At 38.3% G+C, this 23,229-nt stretch overlaps 2 protein-coding genes across 2 annotated transcripts in view; both read left to right on the top strand.

Moving 5' to 3' along the window:
- The first annotated feature begins 2,312 nt into the window (after positions 1 to 2,312).
- ehd1b (EH-domain containing 1b) lies at positions 2,313 to 16,753 on the top strand. The gene is made up of 6 exons (XM_016237851.1): positions 2,313 to 3,126; positions 6,826 to 6,923; positions 13,724 to 14,136; positions 14,701 to 14,865; positions 15,095 to 15,397; positions 15,861 to 16,753. Exons 1-6 carry the CDS (start codon positions 2,726 to 2,728, stop codon positions 16,077 to 16,079), a joined length of 1,599 nt encoding a protein of 532 aa, XP_016093337.1. The 5' UTR covers positions 2,313 to 2,725; the 3' UTR covers positions 16,080 to 16,753.
- A 903-nt stretch (positions 16,754 to 17,656) lies between these two features.
- The window catches only part of LOC107555150 (coxsackievirus and adenovirus receptor homolog), a 53,500-nt gene continuing 47,927 nt past the window's right edge, over positions 17,657 to 23,229 (top strand). Inside the window, exon 1 of the mRNA XM_016237850.1 lies at positions 17,657 to 17,869. Within this exon, the coding sequence (XP_016093336.1) occupies positions 17,707 to 17,869 (163 nt within the window). The 5' untranslated portion in view covers positions 17,657 to 17,706. The remainder of the gene's footprint in view (positions 17,870 to 23,229) is intronic.

The raw sequence follows: 23,229 nt of genomic DNA, 5'->3' as shown, positions 1-23,229 counted from the left end.
AGGGGCTTGTGGAGATTTCCAATTGAGGAGTATCACTTTTTTTTTTCCAATTTTTTGCAATCAAAATCTAGTTCTTCTTTAATATTAAATAAATGTGACTTTCACAGGATATGTAATTGTGTTGTGCCTCTGCTCTCGCTCTTTTCATCATATATCTTGTTTTTTTGTCACATTCTTTGCATACATTCCAAATATATATTATTTACACCATTTTCCAAGATCAACATTGCCATGACTTAAAACCCATTCACAGCAAGAACGGTAACGGTAATGATAACGATATTAGTGTCCACACTAACATATGATAAAGTTCTGTTTTTTATAGGCACACACCTGTTGCTTCAAATGTTCGACCTGGATACTGATTGGTTGTCAAACATTTGTTCCTCTGTTGTCACCAATTTTTTGCAATCAAAATCTAGTTCTTCTTTAATATTAAATAAATGTGACTTTCACAGGATATGTAATTGTGTTGTGCCTCTGCTCTCGCTCTTTTCATCATATATCTTGTTTTTTGTCACATTCTTTGCATACATTCCAAATATATATTATTTACACCATTTTCCAAGATCAACGTTGCCATGACTTAAAACCCATTCACAGCAAGAACGGTAACGGTAATGATAACGATATTAGTGTCCACACTAACATATGATAAAGTTCTGTTTTTTATAGGCACACACCTGTTGCTTCAAATGTTTGACCTGGATACTGATTGGTTGTCAAACATTTGTTCCTCTGTTGTCATTGTTGTTGTGTGGACTTTCCTTTTCCCATAGGAATAGAATGATTATTAACACTTTATAGTTATCATCCTTGGTGTCAGTGGGCCTTTAGTCACAGTTTGAATGAGCCACTGAAAAGAAAGTATGGTCACTGACAAAATATGCCACTACACTCACAAACAACTTGATTTCTTGTAAATGTCGCGCTGCTTTCACTTTCAGTTTTGTTTTGCCTAGAGTTTTCCCCCTGAAATGTCAGTGGAGTCTTGAACAGGAATAGTTCTGAGACAGAAAGCTTACAGCTTACCAACGTGTATAGAGACAGGTCAATGCAAATGTTGCATTACAAGATTGCTGATTTAAAAATAAAAAATTGTGCTGTATATCGATTAAAAAATTAACCAATTAATAGCATATTTTTCTGAAATTTTATTAAATCTTCCAATTAATGTAGAAACAACATAAAGACAGCATATTTTTAATATTTGTTTAATGACATCTTTTTTATGACTGAACTAAAAAAATCAATCACGATTAATCGTGATTTTATTAAATCTTCCAATTAATGTAGAAACAACATAAAGACAGTATATTTGTAATATTTGTTTAATGACATCTTTTTTATGACTGAACTAAAAAAATCAATTAAATTATGTTTATTTTTATTTTTTATAAAACTTGTTTGTCTGCATCCTTTTCTGACTCTCTAAGAACACAATTAAAGCATTGGGAACTTCCTGCAAACCACAGAGAATTCTGACTTCTGAATTCTGTATCACTCTCTGATACTGTGATATAAAATATAAAGAGGCCTCTTGTGTTCTTTCTTGGGTGATTTACTTTTGTTGATTGTAAGCCCCAAACAAAAGATTTCTAAATAATTAATATCTTTCTTTTCATATCTAAAGTTTCAGATTAAAAGAACATTATAGTCTTCATTGAGTGTAGTGGGTGACGAGTGTCATTTCCTTATGACCCCCTTATGACAGTGTCAAACTCGGCACAGACTCAGACCAGCAACTGTCACCCTCCTGAAAGTCCAGGACAAATATAGCAGTCGGCCAGTTACATGCTCAATAGAAAACCCCCACCCTCATCCACAAAAACAGGAATATTACTGTACTTACTGTACTGTAAGTTTGTCATGTGAAATTCATACTATACTGGAATGAACAGTTGGCATTGATTTAACCTGTTAAAGGGTTATATAGCCTAATATAATATAATATAGCTAATATTAGTCATATATGTGGTATGGAATGAGGTCAATGTCTATGCACTAGTATTCAGTCATTTATGGCCTCTGATTCATTCATTCAGGTGTTTGAATGCCAGAATTTTGTCAGTTCAACATTAAAGAATATGTTGCAAGTTATAAAACAGCACACAGATTAATAATATATATATATATATATATTTTTTTTTCTTTACCTGAAAATTGTCTCTTTGTTAGGAAAAACCCCCGAAAAAACAAGTTTCGTTACTATATATCTAGACCCTTCTGTTGAATAATGAACGTCAGCTGTGTTTCACAAAAACACCAATTTGGGAGCGTGGCGCCTTGTATTCGGGAAGTTTCTAGGAGTTCCGGTTTATAGTGATGTAATAAAATTGTAGTGGGGCGCGAGCTCGTACTACCACGCGCAGAGGTCTCGCGTCGGGCTGTGGGAGGCTAGAGAGCAGCTGTGCGTTGCTTCTCCAGCGGATATAAAAGAAAACAGTCTGCTGCAAGGGCTCAATTAACTTCAGTCTGATTTACAAAAAAGGACAAAGTCAGAAGAAATTAAATGAGTAAACAAAAAGACACTAGTTAGTTGAGCAGCTGACGGGACCGACCCACCACGCTGGCAGTCCGCTGTAGCCTAACGTTACTTGACACCGGACCGTTGGTTCATCCGAACCGCTGGATTACACTGCCTAAAACCAGCAAAGAACTTTTAGACCACCCTTAAAGTTTTTTTTTCTTTAAGTAAGAAGGTTATTTCACATATTTTTACAAGATGTTCAGCTGGGCGAACAAGGACGGAAAGAAAAAGGATCCCGAACTGTTTCAGACTGTTTCTGACGGGCTGAAGCGACTCTACCGGACCAAATTATTTCCATTGGAAGACACCTACCGCTTCCACGACTTCCACTCTCCGGCTCTGGAAGATGCTGATTTCGACAACAAGCCCATGGTACTTTTAGTGGGCCAGTACTCCACGGGGAAAACCACTTTTATTCGGCATCTCATGGAGCAGGATTTCCCCGGGATGCGCATAGGCCCCGAGCCGACCACCGATTCATTCATAGCGGTGATGCACGGGGATCAGGAGGGTCTCATCCCGGGCAATGCTTTAGTGGTTGACCCCAAGAAACCCTTCAGAAAACTCAATGCCTTTGGAAACGCCTTTCTTAACAGGTGAGATCTTCATTCATTTCTAATAAACTTTGTTTTCTTCGTTTTAAAAATAAACAAAACTTTCTTTGCAGTTTTTATCTCGGGCTTTCTTTGCTGAGGGTCGCAGCTGTTAGGGTGTTGTTTTTCGGATCTGTCAAGAGGTCGTCAAGTTTTGTGTTCATATGAGCTCAGGATTAGTTTTATAATGATGGAAACCGGGTGAAGATGGTGTTCATGTTGTACTGAAAATCGAATCTCTTTTACTTTTTTAGGTTTAATTCTGCATGCAGGAGTTACCAGCAAGTGCTTGTATTGCAAGGGTGGAGCTTTGAAAAACTGAATTCCTAGCAAGTTCATCCCCAGTTTTTTAGATGGACGTTTTGATTAAGTATATTACATGCATATTTGGAAGACTACAGCAAATCACATGTTCTCTGACCTGCAAACAGTCTTGAAGATTATAATTTGCTTTATTATAATCCTCACAAACCTTTATTAGCATTCTAAATATAGTTGTTGTCACACCCAAAAATAGCTTTCAGGCATTTGAATCTCAGATCTAAGGTTTGAAGTTTAACCTTAGCATTAAACTTCTTGCTCATTAGTCTTTGGTTCCCCCTTCTGAGAGGAATGTAAGCTGACACTGGTTTTGACAGCTGCTGAGGCCTTTAGGGCTCTTTTTTAACAAGCTCTTGGGGAATGGGGCCCTCCATAAGGAATGCCATGAAGAGAGAGGAGTTGGCGTTTACAATGGTGTATCAGTTCTTGTCACACTTGTCTTTTCAACATGACGCATATGTCCGCTGTGGTGCATTTCAAGCTGATTTAGTTTGAGCAGAGGTGGGCGTGTCTTCTAAGCACTAGTGCCACACTTCCTTTGTGCTTGTTGTAGATATGAAGACGTCCAGAGCTTTACAAAACACTGCACTTAACTAGAACCTCATGCTGGTCAATGCTTGAACAAGAGGGATCATATGCACAGATCATATTCACACCCCAACAGGCCTGGGCTGGCAGAATGAAGTGTTTATTCTACAAAAATTTCCTTTTAAAGAAAATCTGGAGATGGTCCTCACTGCAGAACACAAGATCCAGGGGGCGTGGTTGGATCCAGATCCAACTCCTCCCACCTTACATATACCTAAACCTACCCATCTTCACCCCCTGATCCATAAACCCACCCATCTCCACACCTAAACCTACCAATCTCCACCCCTAGATGTGGATCCAACCACGCCCCCTGGATCTTGTGTTCTGCAGTGAGGGGCTTACTGCTCCCTAAACTCACCTTGACGGTGTGTCATCTTAAGGTCAAATCAGGGTTTCTTGAGAAGCGCTGTGTTTTCTCATTGCAGCATGAATTGATCAGACATTTCTGTAGGTGCTGCCCTACTCGTTAAACACAGGATTTTAGTCACACATTTTAAAAGTCACACATTTTATCTGTGTGACTTTTTGGATCGTTTGCAAAAGGTTCAAATAAGGGCAGACTCCGCTAAGTCACTGCACAGATAATCTGAGGAACTGACTCAGCAATTTCAGAACGTTCACTCTCAAAAGTGTCCCGTTTGCAAATCTCTGACCCCAGCTTCCTTTTATATTATGCTGTTTATTGCTTATTAAGCATGATTTTTCCCTCCCAGCGTTTTCACTCTGACCTTGTGGGAAAGGTTCAAAGGTAGATTGAAGTTCACTGGCGAGGTATCAAGGGGGTGTGTGTCAGCGCGCCTTGTGACCAATGTAGAATTTTAGTAGGCTACATATTAACCCTGTTCCAGTAGTTAAATAATACATGGATGCCCCGCCTTTGTGCCTTCGTCCCCATTCTCCCTGCTACTCCTGACTGTGTATCTTGAGTATGCACTTTCTCCAATGCAGCTGCTTTCATAATTTTCCATAGGCTCTTGCCTGTAGAGAACCATTCAAGATTCAAGATTTTTATTTGTCACATACATGGTTATATAGAGAATATATGACCAGCAGTGAAATGTAAGTCAGGCCCGCTCCATGGACAGTGCAATTATTAAAGAATACAAACACAAGAAAAATATATATAAATATAGGTATGGAAAATAAAATGTGCGGGACAGTATACTGTAGACTTAATAAATATTAAGATGAGCAGGAATGTACAAGAGAAGAATGTGCAAACAGGTCGTACAGGGTAGTTCGATAGCAGCAATAGAGTTAAAAAAGTAAATAAATAAAATATAACAGAAATTGCTGTGTGCAAGTGGCAATGTCAGTATATTAAGTGTCTTACTGATAATTAAGTGAAGTCATGTTGGTGTTAAGAGACTGAGTTTGAGTTTAACCATATAGGTGATTGTAGATTCTCACCACTGTAGTATTTGTGAAACTGTTTTCCCAAGAGCAAAATTCAAAGTTATGCACGTATGTAAGCCCTATATGGTGTTTTAACCTCTACTAGGCTAAAGATCAATTTACGGTTATTGCTGTGGTTGTGGTGTACGTGTACTGCAACAAACCGTACTCCGTTACTGCTGTCTATCTCGCCAAACAGGTTTCTTCTGACATGTTTCTTTGTGTAGCCATTCAGATTTATGTGCTTGTCAGCTTGTTATCTGAATTTTCTCTACACAAAAGAGTCACTGAATTAAAAATGGCATTAACATGATTTTTTTTAGAGGTGTACTTGGGACATAAAGTCCTGGAAAGATCTGGAATTTCAAATATTTCTTGAATAAACTACAGACAGGGAAAATGAGGTTGAGAAATTACTCTCCCTGAATATTATACATCAGCAAAGGGAAAAATTATTTATCTTCAAATTTGTTGTTGCTTTGGGGACCAGCCGTGTTCTGCAACACAGGCTAATTAGTTAGTGCTTATGTAATATGTAGTCCAGCTTTACTTTATTAGAAGTGTATGGACAGAGTTTTACCCTTGCTAAATAAAAGTATTAATTTCTTTAAAAAAGAAATCTGACTTTTAAAAGGTTGTGTATAAATTTGCATTGCGCAGGAAGTTAATATTACCTGCTGTAGGGTGTAAACCGGACATCTGAACCCTGACTTCAAAAGGTGAAGTGGTTGAAAACAGGCTAGTATTAATGTTAGACATCAGTTAACCTCCAAATGTTCTTTACTGTTCAGCTTTTGAAAATAAAAGTACATTTGTTCAGTTGGATTTCTGGATCCATGCAAGTAAGCATGTATCCGTTTTGGCCGTGAATACTAGGCTTTACACTTAAAAACATAAGCCAAAATGAAACAAACTGTCTTTGTCAACTGACAGCAGGTCTAATAATGAGTGGAATGCAAGGAGAAAGGAAATGTGGGATACGATTGGCAGCAGTGAATGTAGCAACATGGAAGGAATAAGTGATGGCACACTTTCTGGAAAAATTAAAGGGTGGGAGTAAGTAAAATACACAAGAGGGAACAACGTGGTAGGGGGTTTGAGGCTGAGGATTGTTTTTGTATGACTAAAATGTGCTGGTAATATAAAGACATAAAAAAATAATAGCATACAGGTTTGCACGTAAATAAAGAACACATAGAAAGATAAGCTGCAAGCATTTGGTAATGGAAAAGCTGAGGTAAGAGCTGGAATGATAAGATTTGGCAAGTGAGAAGGGAAATTTTTTTCCAATCAATTGCACTAAAAACATTACTGCAAGATCACTAGGCCCAATGGTGAAATGACTAATTGTTTCTAATGTCTGTCCGGTTTCAATGTGTGATCCTCTTTTCACAGGTTTATATGTGCTCAGATGCCAAATCCAGTGTTGGACAGTATCAGCATCATAGACACTCCTGGAATCCTGTCTGGAGAGAAACAGCGGATCAGTAGAGGTCAGTGTTTTTTTTTTATTTTATTAATTTCCACTTTCTATAATTGCCATCTTCACTTCTTTAACTATCCCCTGACTTTCCTTCCCGGAGTTACCACAACTATTAATACAAGCTCCATTTACATAGACAGCTGTGAGTGTAGCACTTGTCCCAGGCAAATGAAAAAGAGGTTAATTCAGTTAGCTTTTGCATTATAGGAGTCTTAAGAGGGAAGTATTTTTAGTTCTCCTGTTTACGTTAGAGCAAAACAAACCCATGCTCCTTCCAAAGCCATTTTTCCTGTTGGAAGGAAGGGAAGTTGAAAACCTAATTAATCTATAGTAACAATGTGGACTGTCCATTCCCATCAAATACTATAATTTGGCCAGAATGATGGATTATCTGAGCCCTCACTGAAAACGAAAATGACTAAAAAATGTCCAAAATGGTCAGTTAATCCTATAGGCATTGTATTTAACTGTTAATCGAGCACTACAGGAGATAAAGCTTCAGGATTTTTTTTTTTAGCTTCCCTAGAAGTATACTTGACTAGTCTGGACCTGTTACATGCCCAGAAATTACAATGGAGCATGTTGGTATGTTGTTTATTCAATAAAACTCTAAGAGAGCATTGTGTATGGAGTTAACCGTTGTCACGCTATGGACTTTTCCTGTGCTTGTCTATCTGCCATGGCGTGTTTGTGTGTGCGGGCCTTTCCTTACCTTTCCCTGAAGACCATGTAAATGTGATCAGAGGGTGAGTGGCATCTACATATAACAGTCTGTCAAAGAGGGGGGACAGCTCAGGCCAGGAAACAGACCGAACAGAGAGGGTGCGGTAAAGATGACTGTGTGAATGCTTCCATGTTCAAAGATTCAGTTATGTGTTATTGAGCATGTTCTGTCAGTGAATGTGAGTGAGTAGATGTATGTCGGCACACTTTATCTTTCTTGGAGTGGCTGAAACCACAGTAACATCATGTAGCATCTTAATAATGCTTTTTAAAATAATATAATAATTGTTTAATTATTTCATGGTTCTGCTATTTTTTGCATGCCATTTTTTTGTGCAAATTTATAGTAGTTTCATGTTTTTTTGGACACATACCATGCTATTCTTTGAGTATGTTGGTGTACCATATAAATACCATGTACAAGATTATGATAATCGTTCAATACCATGGTATGCATCACTGTAATATGGCACCGACATACTGTTTTTTTTTTTTTTACTAGTTTTGTTTGTATAAGGGAGTGATCTGGTGAAGGTACACGTATAGGAGAATTGCCTGTGAACTCCATGAGGGATTGCAAACATGAGAATATGACATTAACCAGGTGTTCTAGAGCACTATTGCATTCCATACTGCACAGCTTTATCTCAAATGTTGATTATTTAGGTTTGCTTTCAAATGGACCGCACCCTATGGTCTCTGATATGTAACTCTTCCCCCCAGAGCTTGGCAGTGCCTCGGGTGGGTGTAAAAACATCATTAGTAGTGTATGGCGAAAATATTTCCAGGCTGACACATGACCATGTAAGCTTGTGTGAGGTCATAGTATCTGAGATGCAACCCATGTGCTGCACACTGAACTTACCCCAGTGATTTGCACACGCTGTGTGAGAGTCATAATGTTAGACTCATTAAAAAGAGCAAAAGAGAGGACAGTCTTTCGTCAGTGGCTGGGGTTACTCTCTTTTTGCTGAGGCAGAATGAAAGTCATAAAGATTGATAGTGATGATGGTGATGGTTTAAGGCGAGGTGGCTGAGAGAATTCAGAGTTAAGACACAGAAAAGGGTCTCCCGATAGTCACCACAAAGATTCTATTGTATTAGGTGTAGGGCTGCACGATATATCGTTTTAGCATCAATATCACGATATCACCATGATAGTCACATCGCAGGATGTGTGATGTTTAGTATACTGATCGTTTTCTTTGCTCACACACAGACACGGTGTCTACACCGGACGCGACAGCTGAGATACCCATTTTAAATACATTTAGTAGCAGAGCTACTGCACGTGATTTTCAGTGCTGGAAATCCGTTTATCGTTTGTCGAAACTCCGTGTCGTCGCGGGGAGTGCAGGTCACAGTCGCTTAGCAACGGCAGACGCCACGAAAGCGCAAGCTCTGAGCGCTTTGGAAAGAAGAGAGCGGCGCGGCTGGTGTTTTCCACGCGTTTTTAGGTGCAACATGTGAACGTCCCCAAAGTCTGTCTACACCGGACACGACAAAGCGACCATTGCATATCATTTGAACTTTGTGTCAGTACGTCATAAACGAGGCATCAGTTTACTGTCGGGGATTTGTCGTGTCGCGCCGCATCTAGTGTAGACAGTCACACAGCGGCTGTGTCCGAAATCGCCCCCTATACCCTTAAATAGGGTACTATTTGAGGGGACAGCCATTTTTATTGGTGTCCGAAACCTTGGTGTACGTTCTCGAGTGCACTCATTCAATCCCACAATGCACCACAAAAACGCTCAACGGCTAGAGAATACCCATAATGCACTGTGAGAGTCACGCACCAAATGAATTCCCGCATCTCGTCCAGAAGATGGCGCTCGCAGCTGAATAATCAATCCGTTCCTATTACAAAGTGCTCATCCATGGCGTACAGCATAATACAACACGGGTATAAATTCATTGTAAATTGATTATTAAATTGTTTAATTAGGGTTTGTACATATTTTCCGTGACAGAGTTCAAGACAAATCCTTTAATCTTACTATTGGAGCTGCTAGTTTGCCAGTTTCAAATGATTTATAAACAGTAAGCACCAACTATGCAAAAGCGGCAGTCCTTCCGGTGCACTCAGTGTCCAAATTCACTCACTCATTCTAGTGAACTGAATTAGTGACCTAATGTAGGGAATAGTGAATGAGGGTATAGGGGGCGATTTTGGACACAGCCAGCATCACTGATTAAAATGGGTTCTATAGTATTTTGTCGCGTCGCACCACCAGAGCCACGCAGATGCACGTGAACACAGAATTCTGTTCACTTCCGTGTCTATTTGTGCCTGAAATACTGTGCTCTGCAAGTATCCTTGTAAACACAGTTGCTTATGGCTTAGGTGAAGGGAAACAATTGAGAAAGAAAATGGACGTGTAACAGTATATTGGTTCACAGCAGTGTTATGTTCCTGTTGCTTTCTGTGTCATGAACGTTAATCAAACAACAAAACGCTAAGAAAACTCCCCTTTGTAGCGTTAACAAAGATTTATTCGATTTAATTTATAGTGAAAACTATGCAGTGTTATTTTACATTTGATTATTCAGTTTCTGTACCTGAATACTGTTAGACTTACCTGAAAAATGTAAAGCACTGTTTATTTCATTTGTATCTTTGTTCTGTTATTTATCTATGCTTGTAATTTTTAAAACATTTCCTATGCTGATTTACTCGCCTAAAAACAATCACCCCAATCACGGATTTTTTTTTTCCAAATAGAGCTATTGAAGTCATCTTGATATATATTTTTTCATATCGCAATGTATATCGCAGAAAAAAAAATCGCAATGTGAGTTTTTCCCAATATCGTGCAGCCCTAATTAGGTGCACATAAAATGTTGGAGTTTTTTCATTTTTATATGATACGTGAAACACTTTATCAACTAAAATTATTAATAATCAATGACTCTAGCATTTACCCACTAGTTGATTTGATCTGTTCGTACCACTCTCTGAAACACAAAATATGCTTTTACTAGGGATGCACACAATATTATCGGAACGTTATTGGAATCGGCCGATAAAGGCCTAAAATATCAAAATCCGCATTGGCCCGATATGAAACATTATGCCGATATGCCTTGCTGATAAGAAGAATAGAGCTCACATGTGCTCAGGGTGTGTTAGCGATAAGATCACGTCAGCAGTGTGGTCATCCTTGAGGCAAACATTTGCCTGAAAGATTCACTGTTTTGGATCGCCGCATTTCATCTGAGAATGCAAGTACAGAATTACGCGTCCAGTGTGAGATAGAGTCAACAGTCACTAATGCCTGCAGCAGAAGCAACAACAGCCTCCCCCGGCTCCTAATGCCCGTCTGGTAAGACCTTTTTATTTACTGGGGGGCGCTGTTGGCCTACTTGCTGTGTAATATATTTTATGAAAATAATATATATTATGAAAACTTAAATACAATGAAATATTTTGCTTTTTAGACAATCTACAAATAATATGGCAACATAAGTTTTTTAGAATCTCTGCACTGGAGAGATTTGTTTTGTTGTTTCCAAACAAAAGGAAATATATCAGTATCGACTATCAGCCAAAATTAATTGGAAAAATATCGGCATATCGGACATTGGCAAAATTTCAATATTGTGCATCCCTAGCTTTTACTTAAAAAAAAATAAAAAAAATAAAATAATATATATATTCCCAAAAATGGTCTCAAGTTATGAGTGATTTCAATCTTTCACTTGCATTCTGAAGTGAAAATTAGTAGAAAAGCACCAGAGATTTTTAGTACAAAAGTATGTCAGTTTTAGTCCAAAAGTTTTTCAGAATATCTTAAGTCAAAATGTGCTCTACTAAGTTGACTGGCCTGTTAAAAGGTTAAATAATTAAAGTTATGATTGAACTATAAAAAAATTCAAACAAGAACTAGTCATGCATAACCTATTCACAATTAAATGCATACTTTTCCGTTGTTTGGGTTATTTTGTGTTATAACAGTTGTTTCTTCATCCATAATAGCTATTCACAAAGCTTGTGGTACGAATGGAAAGTATGTTTCTTCACAAGATGCATTTATTTAAAGATTCCGGCTCTATTGTGTTCAAAGCTTCCTCTTTACCAGTGTTATAGTAATTGAATGCTGTTGGAGGGCAATGTGAGGAAAGTCCTGCTACTGTCATTATCTAAACATGGAAAATGTGAGTATTTGACACTCATGTCAAGTACATAGGAAGAAAAAGCATTGAACTGGCAAGAAAACATACAATCATTCACACATCCGGGTCATGGATCGTAGTGTGGCATGTAGCCAGGGGTCAGTTGGATGGCATGTGTGAATAAAACCCCAACAGCAATAAGTTTAGGAGGAATTCTGCGCCTGTCTGAAAATGATGGGAATGATTGGTTATGTAACTGATCTGAACAACATGGATTTTCAGCTGAGAATGACCGTTATTTGGTTATCTAGCCACAGTCATGCTGTTCTTTGGAAGTGGATGAGCATGCTTGCTATTTTAATTCAGTCCTTTTCTCTCTGTATTTGATTTTCTACATTTTGTACTCTTTCTTATATTATCTCCTCCCACTTCATTCTTCACAGCAGTGTGGTCTCCATATTGTGGTTCAGAGATGCTACAGGACAGGGACTCCCATTACAAAACACTAAAACCTCTCAGTTAATCATTGGCATCAGCATTAGATTATAAATTGTTTTTAGGGTCTTGAGGTACAGATTCCACTGTTAACCTTTACCGAAACCTTGTTAAATTATATATGCATGCTTCAATATTTCATAATGTGTTTGTGTAATGTGTGAGGGATTGTGGGTCAATGTCTGGATTTGATCTTAGCAGGGTGGAGGCAATACTAAAGATTAGCCTTTGTTCTAAATGACAGATCTCCATACTGAGCCAAAGGTGGGGTTTTTTTGGACATTTGGTCCAACCTTTAGACTAGCGTGAACCCAAATGTATATCTATGATGGTTGGTACGATCTTTGTGTTGGCTGTAAACTTTAAGTCCCAGCCTTGTTTTAACCGTACATAATATGCACACAACTGACATGTTTGTAGATAGCTGGTGTGATTTCTGTTTTCCAAACAGTTATATTTACTTATCTGAACAGAGTTTCCTGCATGGGGACGGTCAGTCATTTAGTCTGTCTTCATTCATTCATCTGTGCTTTGTTGTTTGTTCATTCATTTGCTTCAGTTTGTTTGTTCATGAATTGAATAAATGAATTAGGGATGCACGATATATCGGCCACCATATCGGTATCGGCCGATAAATGCTCATTTTTTCTGTTATCGGTATCGGCCCGATAAGAAATATTGGCATCAGCATTAGATTATAAATTGTTTTTAGGGTCTTGAGGTACAAATTCCACTGTTAACCTTTACCGAAACCTTGTTAAATTATCTATGCATGCTTCAATATTTCATAATGTGTTTGTGTAATGTGTGAGGGATTGTGGGTCAATGTCTGGATTTGATCTTAGCAGGGTGGAGGCAATACTAAAGATTAGCCTTTGTTCTAAATGACAGATCTCCATACTGAGCCAAAGGTGTTTTTTTTTTTGGACATTTGGTCCAACCTTTAGACTAGCGTGAACCCAAATGTATATCTATGATGGTTGGTACGATCTTTGTGTTGGCTGTAAACTTTAAGTCCCAGCCTTGTTTTAACCGTACATAATATGCACACAACCGACATGTTTGTAGATAGCTGGTGTGATTTCTGTTTTCCAAACAGTTATATTTACTTATCTGAACAGAGTTTCCTGCATGGACGGTCAGTCATTTAGTCTGTCTTCATTCATTCATCTGTGCTTTGTTGTTTGTTCATTCATTTGCTTCAGTTTGTTTGTTCATGAATTGAATAAATGAATGATGCAACTTTGTTTGTAACCGTATCTGCATCAGCAAAGGGGGAATTAAATTAGTCTTGATAAAATTGTCCTGATATTAGCAATGTTGTGATTTTAATTTTCTTTTATTAATTGCAGCATTTGGAGCCCACTTGCACAGATTTTAGTGCTGGAATTTTGCTGTAAATAAACTGAATAACTATTTGTTAAGTGAATTAAATGTCATTAATGTGGAAAAAAAACCCTATTATCTCTGTTTCAGGTTATGACTTTGCTGCAGTGCTCGAATGGTTTGCTGAACGTGTGGACCGCATCATTCTTCTCTTTGACGCACACAAGTTGGACATCTCCGATGAGTTCTCCGAGGTGATCCGAGCTCTGAAAAACCATGAGGACAAGATACGGGTGGTGCTCAACAAAGCTGATCAGATCGGTACCCAACAGCTCATGAGGGTTTATGGTGCCCTCATGTGGTCACTTGGTAAAATTGTCAACACCCCAGAGGTCATCAGAGTCTACATCGGCTCTTTCTGGGCTCAGCCTCTCCTGGTTCCAGATAACAGGAAACTGTTTGAGGCAGAGGAGCAAGACCTTTTCCGTGACATCCAGGGACTTCCACGAAATGCAGCGCTGCGCAAGCTGAATGACCTTATCAAACGAGCCCGTCTAGCCAAAGTAAGAAATTAAACCTTTTATAGTTAGTTAGTTTTACAGTAATGTAGGGAGTGTTGTCTGGACACATACTTAAAATTTAAAGTACTTTAAGGTTTTTGATTAGATAAGTAATCTGGTGTATGCAGCCCTCATGTGATCACTTAAAAAAATTGTAATCACCCCAGACACAATCCAAGTTTATTGACGCTTTTTCCTGCTCAGCCTCTTCCTTTTTAAATTTAATTTTTATAGATTTATATAGATTTTTTTAGGTTTCTTTTAGGCTTTTTAAAATGTAATTTATTCCTGGGATGACAAAGGTGAATTTTCAGCAGCCAGTACTTCAGTCTTCACTGTCGCATGATCCTTTAGAAATCATTCTAATGTGCTGATTTGGTGCTCAAGAAAAATTTCTTATTATTATGAATGTTACCATTGTTTTTTTCTGCATAATAACTTAATATTATTATCATTCAAGTCCCTGCAATTTTACAGATTGACAGATTGCTCATATACAGTCTCCATATAGCACAGATTTATTATAAATATTATATGTTATGACAAATCAGTTTTCTCTAACTCTAGGTTCATGCCTACATTATCAGTGCTTTGAAGAAAGAAATGCCAAATGTTTTTGGGAAAGAGAATAAGAAAAAGGAGCTCATTGCTAACCTGGGTGACATTTATGCAAGGATTGAAAAAGAACATCAGATCTCCCCTGGTGATTTCCCTAAACTCAGTAAAATGCAGGTATGGAAATATTCCCATCTCTCCCAGAAAATGATTTTAATATATAATTTTTGTAAGGAGTTTCAAAGTATAATACCATAATAAAATATAATATAATCTTAAAGTTTTAAGAGTGGTAAATGTTTCATAACAATATAGCCCCTCATTTTATGTGGTGATTTTAGTTATCAAAAATCGTTTTCATTTCAAAAATATTATCATACAACTTTGTTTTTGTCCTCATTATTAGGAAGTCCTCGCTGGCCAAGATTTCACTAAGTTTCAGGGACTGAAGCCCAAGTTGCTGGAAACAGTGGAGGATATGCTGGCCAATGATATTGCCAAACTCATGACCCTGGTTCGGCAGGAGGAGGCTACCATGCCCAGCCAGGCTGTCCAGGGTGGTGCTTTTGATGGCACCATGAATGGACCCTTCGGGCATGGCTATGGAGAGGGTGCTGGTGAAGGCATTGATGAGCTGGAGTGGATAGTGGCAAGAGACAAACCAACTTACGATGAGATCTTCTACACCCTGTCACCTGTCAACGGGAAGGTAATACCATAATAAAATATAATATAATCTTAAAGTTTTAAGAGTGGTAAATGTTTCATAACAATATAGCCCCTCATTTTATGTGGTGATTTTAGTTATCAAAAATCGTTTTAGTTTCAAAAATATTATCATACAACTTTGTTTTTGTCCTCATTATTAGGAAGTCCTCGCTGGCCAAGATTTCACTAAGTTTCAGGGACTGAAGCCCAAGTTGCTGGAAACAGTGGAGGATATGCTGGCCAATGATATTGCCAAACTCATGACCCTGGTTCGGCAGGAGGAGGCTACCATGCCCAGCCAGGCTGTCCAGGGTGGTGCTTTTGATGGCACCATGAATGGACCCTTCGGGCATGGCTATGGAGAGGGTGCTGGTGAAGGCATTGATGAGCTGGAGTGGATAGTGGCAAGAGACAAACCAACTTACGATGAGATCTTCTACACCCTGTCACCTGTCAACGGGAAGGTCTCTGGTGCCATGGCCAAGAAAGAGATGGTCAAATCCAAGCTGCCTAACAATGTTCTAGGAAAGATCTGGAAGCTTGCTGACGTGGATCAGGATGGGTACCTGGACGACGAAGAGTTCGCCCTAGCTAACCACCTCATCAAGGTCAAACTGGAAGGTCATGAATTACCTGCTGATCTTCCTGATCACCTTGTGCCACCTTCTAAACGAGGACAGTAAACAATTTGGGAAAATAAATATTATCATTGAGCCAATCTTTGTAGAGGTTATGGATATAGGAGGATGGGGGGGAGGGTCTGGAAGTATAAAAATGGATAAACAGAATTTGATATAATTAAACAATATGCATTAGCTGTGGGAATAGAGCCACATAACTTTTAATTTATCCATCACTACAGTTTGTCATTCTCGCTATTATTATTTTCTTTGTTCCTCTTAGACCAGTAGTTAGCAACCTAAGCAAAACAAAAACTATTAATAAATTAGACAGCATCCTATTATCGTATTTTTCAAATGCTTGATGTAGGCAAATTCTGTTTAAGCAAGTATGATGGCATGCTGGCAGGGAGTTCATTATGACCAAACTACAGGCTGTATTAGAAAGAGGTATTTAATTGTTCCATATCTTGCGCTGATGCTACTTCATACTTAAAGTCATGCAAGGAGAAATGGTTCTACATTAGCTTTGCCGATGGATCCATATTATCTGGATCCTGGGCACACCAGAGCTTTGAACTCTGTTAAACAATGTTGTAGCTCACGATTTGTCCAATTTTGGTTTTACCATTTGGACTTGTCAATTTGATCTTCATCTTTTTTTATCACTATAAACGCAAAACAATGCTGCATTCTTGTATTGTTTGTTCACTGATGCTGTGTTGTCAACTGTGATGGTTCAGAAGTTTTTTTGTATGAATTATAACTTCAAAAGAAAGTGTCTATGACGAGATATTCAACAGACAGAGACTCCAGTTGTATGATAGGAGTCAGTTGTAGCACCACTCGCATTGGTTTCTGTCTGTTCTTGAGTGCCTCTTCGCTACAGTGTCAAAAGCTTCTCTAGAAGCGTCACTCCTTCTCTATAAATACTGTTCATATGTATATTTTTTTTGGTCTAGTTTGCAATAAAAAAAAAAAACTACCACAAACTGCATTTCCCTCTTATTTTTCTATACAGAGTATTTTAGTAAGAGTTATTAATAGCTATTGATTACTTTTTAAAATAAGTAATAATCCTCATAAAACTATTTTAAATGGAAACAAATCATTTAACTATGTGAAATGTCTGTCCTGAATACTGGTACAGTGTCTTCATATCCTCATGTGGTTATGCTGAGTGTGTTTGCATGATACCGGTTTTATGCACCTATTAAAAGCTAAGCAGGGGCTGTGCCAGATCTGGGCTTATGAAGGTGGAAAATAATCAGAATTCGCTTTATTCGCCAAGTGTGTTTTTTTTAAGAAGCTATGATAATAATGAAGTATTTCACTGAAAAGCATCAAAATAGTTACTCAAGTCATTTAAAGGAAGGAGGCACAGTTGAGATTCTCAAAAGACTGTTTAAAGATGAATGCTAGAATAAATGATGGTAAGGAGCTCATGAGACTCTCTAGCATTAGCGAGGAAAAATAAGAGGTTAAGATTAGATTTTGCTTTAAAGTGATCAGTGCTTCTAAATTATTCATTCAATATGCTTCGATGTGAGGAGAAACTCTGCCGCCTTTGGAGCATGTGTACGCTAGAGGGCGTGAAAACCCCTCAAAGTTCCCCGGCTGATACCTCCGGAAATCACGTGTGCAGATTCCAGTCACAATCCACCTGCGCGAGCGAGCTACTGGACTTCTGATGCTACGCGAGACTGGCGAAGGAAGAGTGAGCGTCAAACATTACAAGTCGGGGGGAAAAGTTGTTTTTATACCCACACCGGTTACTAAATTGTGGCTTAAAAGCAGAGCAATGGATTTCAGTACGTCCTGCCTGTGTTTAATCAATGTTATTCTCCTCGCAGGTAAGTTTGAATTTGTTTGTTTTTTCCCGGAGGGCTGCGGGCTAAGTTATGCTTGCTCGCGCGCTACCTTTCCTCAAAAGTTTATTTTTTTTTTAATACTTTTTTTTTGTTTTTTTTATTTTCATTCAGTTTTTAGATTTGTGTTATATCAGAATTTTATAATATTCCCATTTCAGCTGTAGTTTCAACCAAATTGGCGAAAGTAGTGTTGGTCAGTTTAAAAAAAAAAAGGTCATTAACGTTAATTTAAAAACCTAGATTATAAAATCTTACTACGGCGATATTTAGAAACAACTAAATTAAATATATTACTAGTTGATAGAACAAAAATGTTAATAAATACCCTAATTTTAAATAGATTCATTTATTTAGAATTATTTATAAAATAATGTCATGTATATCAAGCAGAATAGGAAAACAGTACATTTACACAATAAATATAATTCTGGTATAACGGTACTTTATACACATCTCAAATAGATGTTACATCTGTGTTATACGTACACGTTTGAAGAGTTAAATTTGTGTTTTTATTTTAAATTCGTGGCTTCTCCAATTTAACGACGCCTTGTTAACAGGAACCCAGTCCGCGAAGCGCTGTTTAAATAGCGGTTTATTTTCATGATGGTTATAAAGTCTTGTTTTATGCTGCTGTTGAACCAGATGTGTTATTTGAACATGTTTAAAGGTCACATGGAATTATTAATTTTCTAAATACGTTTCTTGAATATTGTTGTTAGTTGGCAGTGCACAATAGGCTTAACCGTCTTAAAGCCATCAAGAGGGGCTTCTTTCAGGCTGCCATCTGGCAATGAAAACTCCACTTACACCCCCCTTCTCAAGAAGACTCCTCTGGATGTGAAACTCAGGTTGCTTGTTATCAAGTCTACATATAAGACCTGATATTGACTGATTCCTTGGTTGAGAAGACAAACAAACGCACACTAGGTTTAGCAGTGGACTTGTTTCTAGTTAACATTGATTTTCTATGAAAGGCACATTCTTTTTAGTAGTTAGGCACTTCTGGTTGTTGACTGACTAGTTGTCGGTTCGTGAGAGGAAGGGAGTGAGGATAACGCAAGCATTAACACAGAAACCAAACCACCCACTCCTCCATTTTATTTCTCTTGAGTAACAACTGATACTGTTTGTGCAGTTTTGGTCAAAGGTTACCTGTGTTCTTTAGATAGAGATTCAGATTGCCAGCATACGTAGCATACAGGCCAGCACAAGGAAAAAATACAAGTGAGAAAGAGTGGCATGGATAGGGCGATGAATTTCCGGGCTACTAGTTACTGATAAACTGGAGTCTAACAATAACAAGCTTTGTGCACACACTGCTTTTGTTTTTAATTCATATATGGAAGGTGTGCGAGATTGGTTGTGGTGTTTAATCTGAGCTATAAAACATAATGCATTTTCACATTTCCATGGAAGACATTCAGGTATGTTTTAGAAGGCTTGTGTGTGACATTTATTCCTCCATGGTGTTAACCTGTCAGACTCATTGCCATCACAACAGAATGGCGAGTTTGACATTTGTGTGCTCTGTGTCCTTCTCAGTAGATGGGGATGTTGTTTTTGGTGCCGGCTACATGTATATTTCTCATTCATGGTGTCATTCTGTCACAACACAGATTATTCATAAAGGGAAATGGGGGATGTGAAGACATGGCCTTTTCACAAGTGAAGTATTACAGATGTTATTTGTTATAATATATAATTTGATATAATATTCTATCTATAGCCTATAAGTAACTTTAGTAACTGGAACGTATTAGTGTAAAAAAAACTCAAATAGTTCTCTGTATACGCCTTATTTTTCCCATAAGAGCGGGTGCGCGGCCATTTGTAAATTTAATGTTTGAGGCTTCCTGTGTCATTCGCTTCCGGCTATTTTTAGCTGTACAAAACGGCTCGTTTTGCTGCTTGATATTTCAAACTAGTGTATCTTTCCATGTTATTTTAATGTATTATCTCAATTATGAACACACTGGTTTGTAGTGCAAACCGTTTTACCATTTACTGCACTGTTATTCTTCTCGTTGTTTCCCTACAGCGGTTAATGAACCGGAAGTCTCGCACATTCACAGAAAACGGCTTACTTGCGCATTGAAAAATAAGGTGAATAGAGTGCAACAGTTGGGTTCTGGAAGTAAAAATCCCACTCATTTTCTTCATAGGGGAATTGATTTTTAATGATAACTTATAAACCATTAAAGAAAGCCCTTATGTGAGCGTCAAGGTTGTTAGCTGATGCTCTATGCCTTTGTTAAAGCCAGCAGTCTGCATTATTTCTAGGGGTGTCCCCGACTAAGGATTTTCATAGTCGAATCGAAATGTTCGAATCTTGCCGATATTCGACTGATAATCGAATCATATGTTTTGGGGGCGGGGCAGAATACATTACCAAGAGTCAAATCAGACATTCGACAGTCGTAATTACGTTAACACACAGGGAAAATGTGTAACAGATGCCTCGCAGATACAAACGGGGTAAATAATGTTTTGATTAAAAGATAGTTAACATTAAACGTTAGCGAAACCCTAAGAATTCATAACATTTTTACAATAGTGCTCTCATTATAAAGTTATGTATATGACAGTAGTTATTAATGTTCTACATTTCTGTTTTGAGCTGCGAGCGCTGAAGATAACCGGTAGAATGAAGCAGCAGGTTTTTAATCAATGGGATTTAACTCATCATTTATCTCATATATAATACACTTCGTTATTTATACAACATAACGTTAATATTACGACTTACAGGCTATCTGCACAGAATGTATGAACGTGTCTGAACTCTGAATGAACTCCTTTTGTGGACGCGTTCTTCACGCAATTTTGCCAAAATTAAGATAAGAAAATAAATCATAGTTAAAATGTATAAAATATTTATCTTCTGTAAAATTGGATTAAAATATTGATGATTCATCCTGCACAGGATTTCTGTCCAATCAAATGTTGTCTAGAATGAGAATGCCCCTCCCCTAAAACCAAATCACGGTTTGTGGCTGTGGCTGTTCTGTCCTATAGTCCCTAGTGTCCATTAAAGTGTCCATTATTTCCAATAATACCGTCCACAGGCTCTGACAGGCTTGTCCCTTCACTTAGACATTAGCCAGATGCCGTCAGACATCCCTGGTCAGTCAGCACTTTTGTTTTGCTCCTGTGCTTGTGTATGTGCGCAAGCTCACTCATTCATGTCTGACCCATGTTGTGTATGCACTCAAATCCTCAATAATATCTGGTTCTCCTTTCTAAATTTTGACTCTCACTTGTCTTCAAAAGCCATTAAGAACCCTACAGGACCTTCCCATTCACAAGTGACCGAGTGTAGTGTCTTGTTTTAACCCCGTTTAAGGTCAGTGTACTGCTCTGAAAAGCTCCTCAACCTTGAGTAGACCCGTGCTGTAGTTACCTGAGAAACCGAACTACTCTGGAGACCCTGCCTGGAGACCGTTGCTAGGAGACCTGTAGCACACACGAGTCCTTGGAACGTGATTGTAGAGAATCACTACTTGGAGTGGGTTCCTGAGTGCTTTTTCCAAACATACAGCTAATAGTGGTAGTAGAACCCATCGAAAAAAGAAATCTTGGTTTAGTCTGTTTTTGAGTTTGAGGGGAAAAAAACTTTTCCAAAAAAAAAAGGAATATGGATGTATAATTTTATTTATATTTTTTCATTACCTAATGTCACATTTTTCAAGACAAGTACTGCTCTGAGATCTCAAAAAGCAGAGTAGATGTTTCTGCAGTGAGTCAGGCAGGTTTCAGCAGAACATGGTTAATTTACACATGGTTTATTAATAAATGAAAATTTATTGATGGTTATAAATTAAACAGTTTCTTACCAGCCAGTCAGATATCTCACCATCTAATTTTTGAATTATCATATTTCAGTGGATTTGACAGACATATAAGACAAATAAACAAGCAAATTTAAAGTGGAACTGCTATTTTCTTTGTACTATTTTTTTTTATTGTGCTTGCTAATGTGCTTGTTACTATAATGAATTAGGGCTGCCCTCGACTAAAGATTTTTCTGGTCGACTAGTAGGCATTCATTTGAAGCATTAGTCGACTAATCGCACGTTTATAAATAAACCATTTAAATCATTATAATGAGCCTTTAATTGCATACATAGCCTAATAAGCGCTCAGGTACATGCATAAAGCTTGCCACAGCGCACCGGCAGAAGTAATGATTATGAATGTTTCAGAGAAAAACAGAATGCATTAACATTTTAATAATTTGATAAACTAATGCTTTCTTTGTTTTCAGATGAATGAATGAATGATGCATTTATATAGTGCTTTATTGTGTATTGCTGTACACCCAAAGAGCTTTACAGTCATGTTGGGGGGGTCTCTCCTCAACCACCACCAGTGTGCAGCATCCACCTGGATGATGCGACGGCAACCACAGTACAACGCGCCAGTGCGCTCACCACACACCAGCTACAGGTAGAGAGGAGAGAGAGTCATAGAGCCAATGGATGGGGATTATTAGGAGGCCATGATTGACAAGGGCCAGTGGTGGCAATTTGGCCAGGACACCGGGGTTACGCCCCTATTCTTTTACGAGATTACGAGAAGACCACAGAGAGTCAGGACCTCGGTTTAATGTCTCATCCGAAAGACGGTTCTTTTTGACAGTAAAGTGTCCAAGTGTCCCTACTGGGGCATTAGGACCCACACAGACCACAGGGTGAGCACCCCCTGCTGGCCTCACTAGCACCTCTTCCAACAGCAACCTAGTTTTCCCAACAGGTCTCACATCCAGGTACTGACCAGGCTCAACCCTGCTTAGCTTCAGTGGGCAACCAGTCTTTGGCTGCAGGGTGATATGCTATGACTTTGATTAAGAGATGAAGTCGGCGACACTGACTCCGCAGTAGTGGATGCGCCTGTATTCATGATTCATACGGATTACTTAATCTGAGAATTTGTTTTCCATTTGAATTGGTTCATTTGAAAGTTCATTTGAATTTCACTCTCTATAGATATATCTTTAATGTCTGTAAGGCAAAGATATACACAGAGTTTCACGTTCAAGTTCACAGACCGAGATGGCAGAAAGCGCATCATGTTTGCTTTCGTTATTTTACAAAAGCGCAGTATCGTGAGTGCACACAAATAAACGTAGAGTCTTTACAGATTTGAAAGATGTATTACTCTTATCTGTATGACCAAAAATGAGGGATTATTTTAAGAGCAAGTGAGCGCACTGTCCTGCAGTGAGTGTGCTGCTGTTCAGCTTCCACACTCCGCACAGACACTTGAACAGCCCACATTTCTCTAGGTTAACATTAGATTTAGCGGCCATGTAAAGTTGCTAATACTTACATATTTCAGAT

This window comes from Sinocyclocheilus grahami, unplaced genomic scaffold (genome assembly GCF_001515645.1).
Source record: "Sinocyclocheilus grahami isolate Dianchi unplaced genomic scaffold, SAMN03320097.WGS_v1.1 scaffold526.1, whole genome shotgun sequence".
In the NCBI taxonomy this organism is placed as follows: domain Eukaryota; kingdom Metazoa; phylum Chordata; class Actinopteri; order Cypriniformes; family Cyprinidae; genus Sinocyclocheilus; species Sinocyclocheilus grahami.
This window is presented reverse-complemented; position numbering and strand designations above follow the sequence as displayed.

Bases quoted from the DNA above. Each gene is read 5' to 3' on its own strand.
- ehd1b (XM_016237851.1), top strand. From the start codon at position 2,726: ATGTTCAGCTGGGCGAACAAGGACGGAAAGAAAAAGGATCCCGAACTG. The intron at 3,127-6,825 runs GTGAGATCTTCA...CTCTTTTCACAG, and splicing joins GGAAACGCCTTTCTTAACAG to GTTTATATGTGCTCAGATGC. The intron at 14,137-14,700 runs GTAAGAAATTAA...CTCTAACTCTAG, and splicing joins AACGAGCCCGTCTAGCCAAA to GTTCATGCCTACATTATCAG.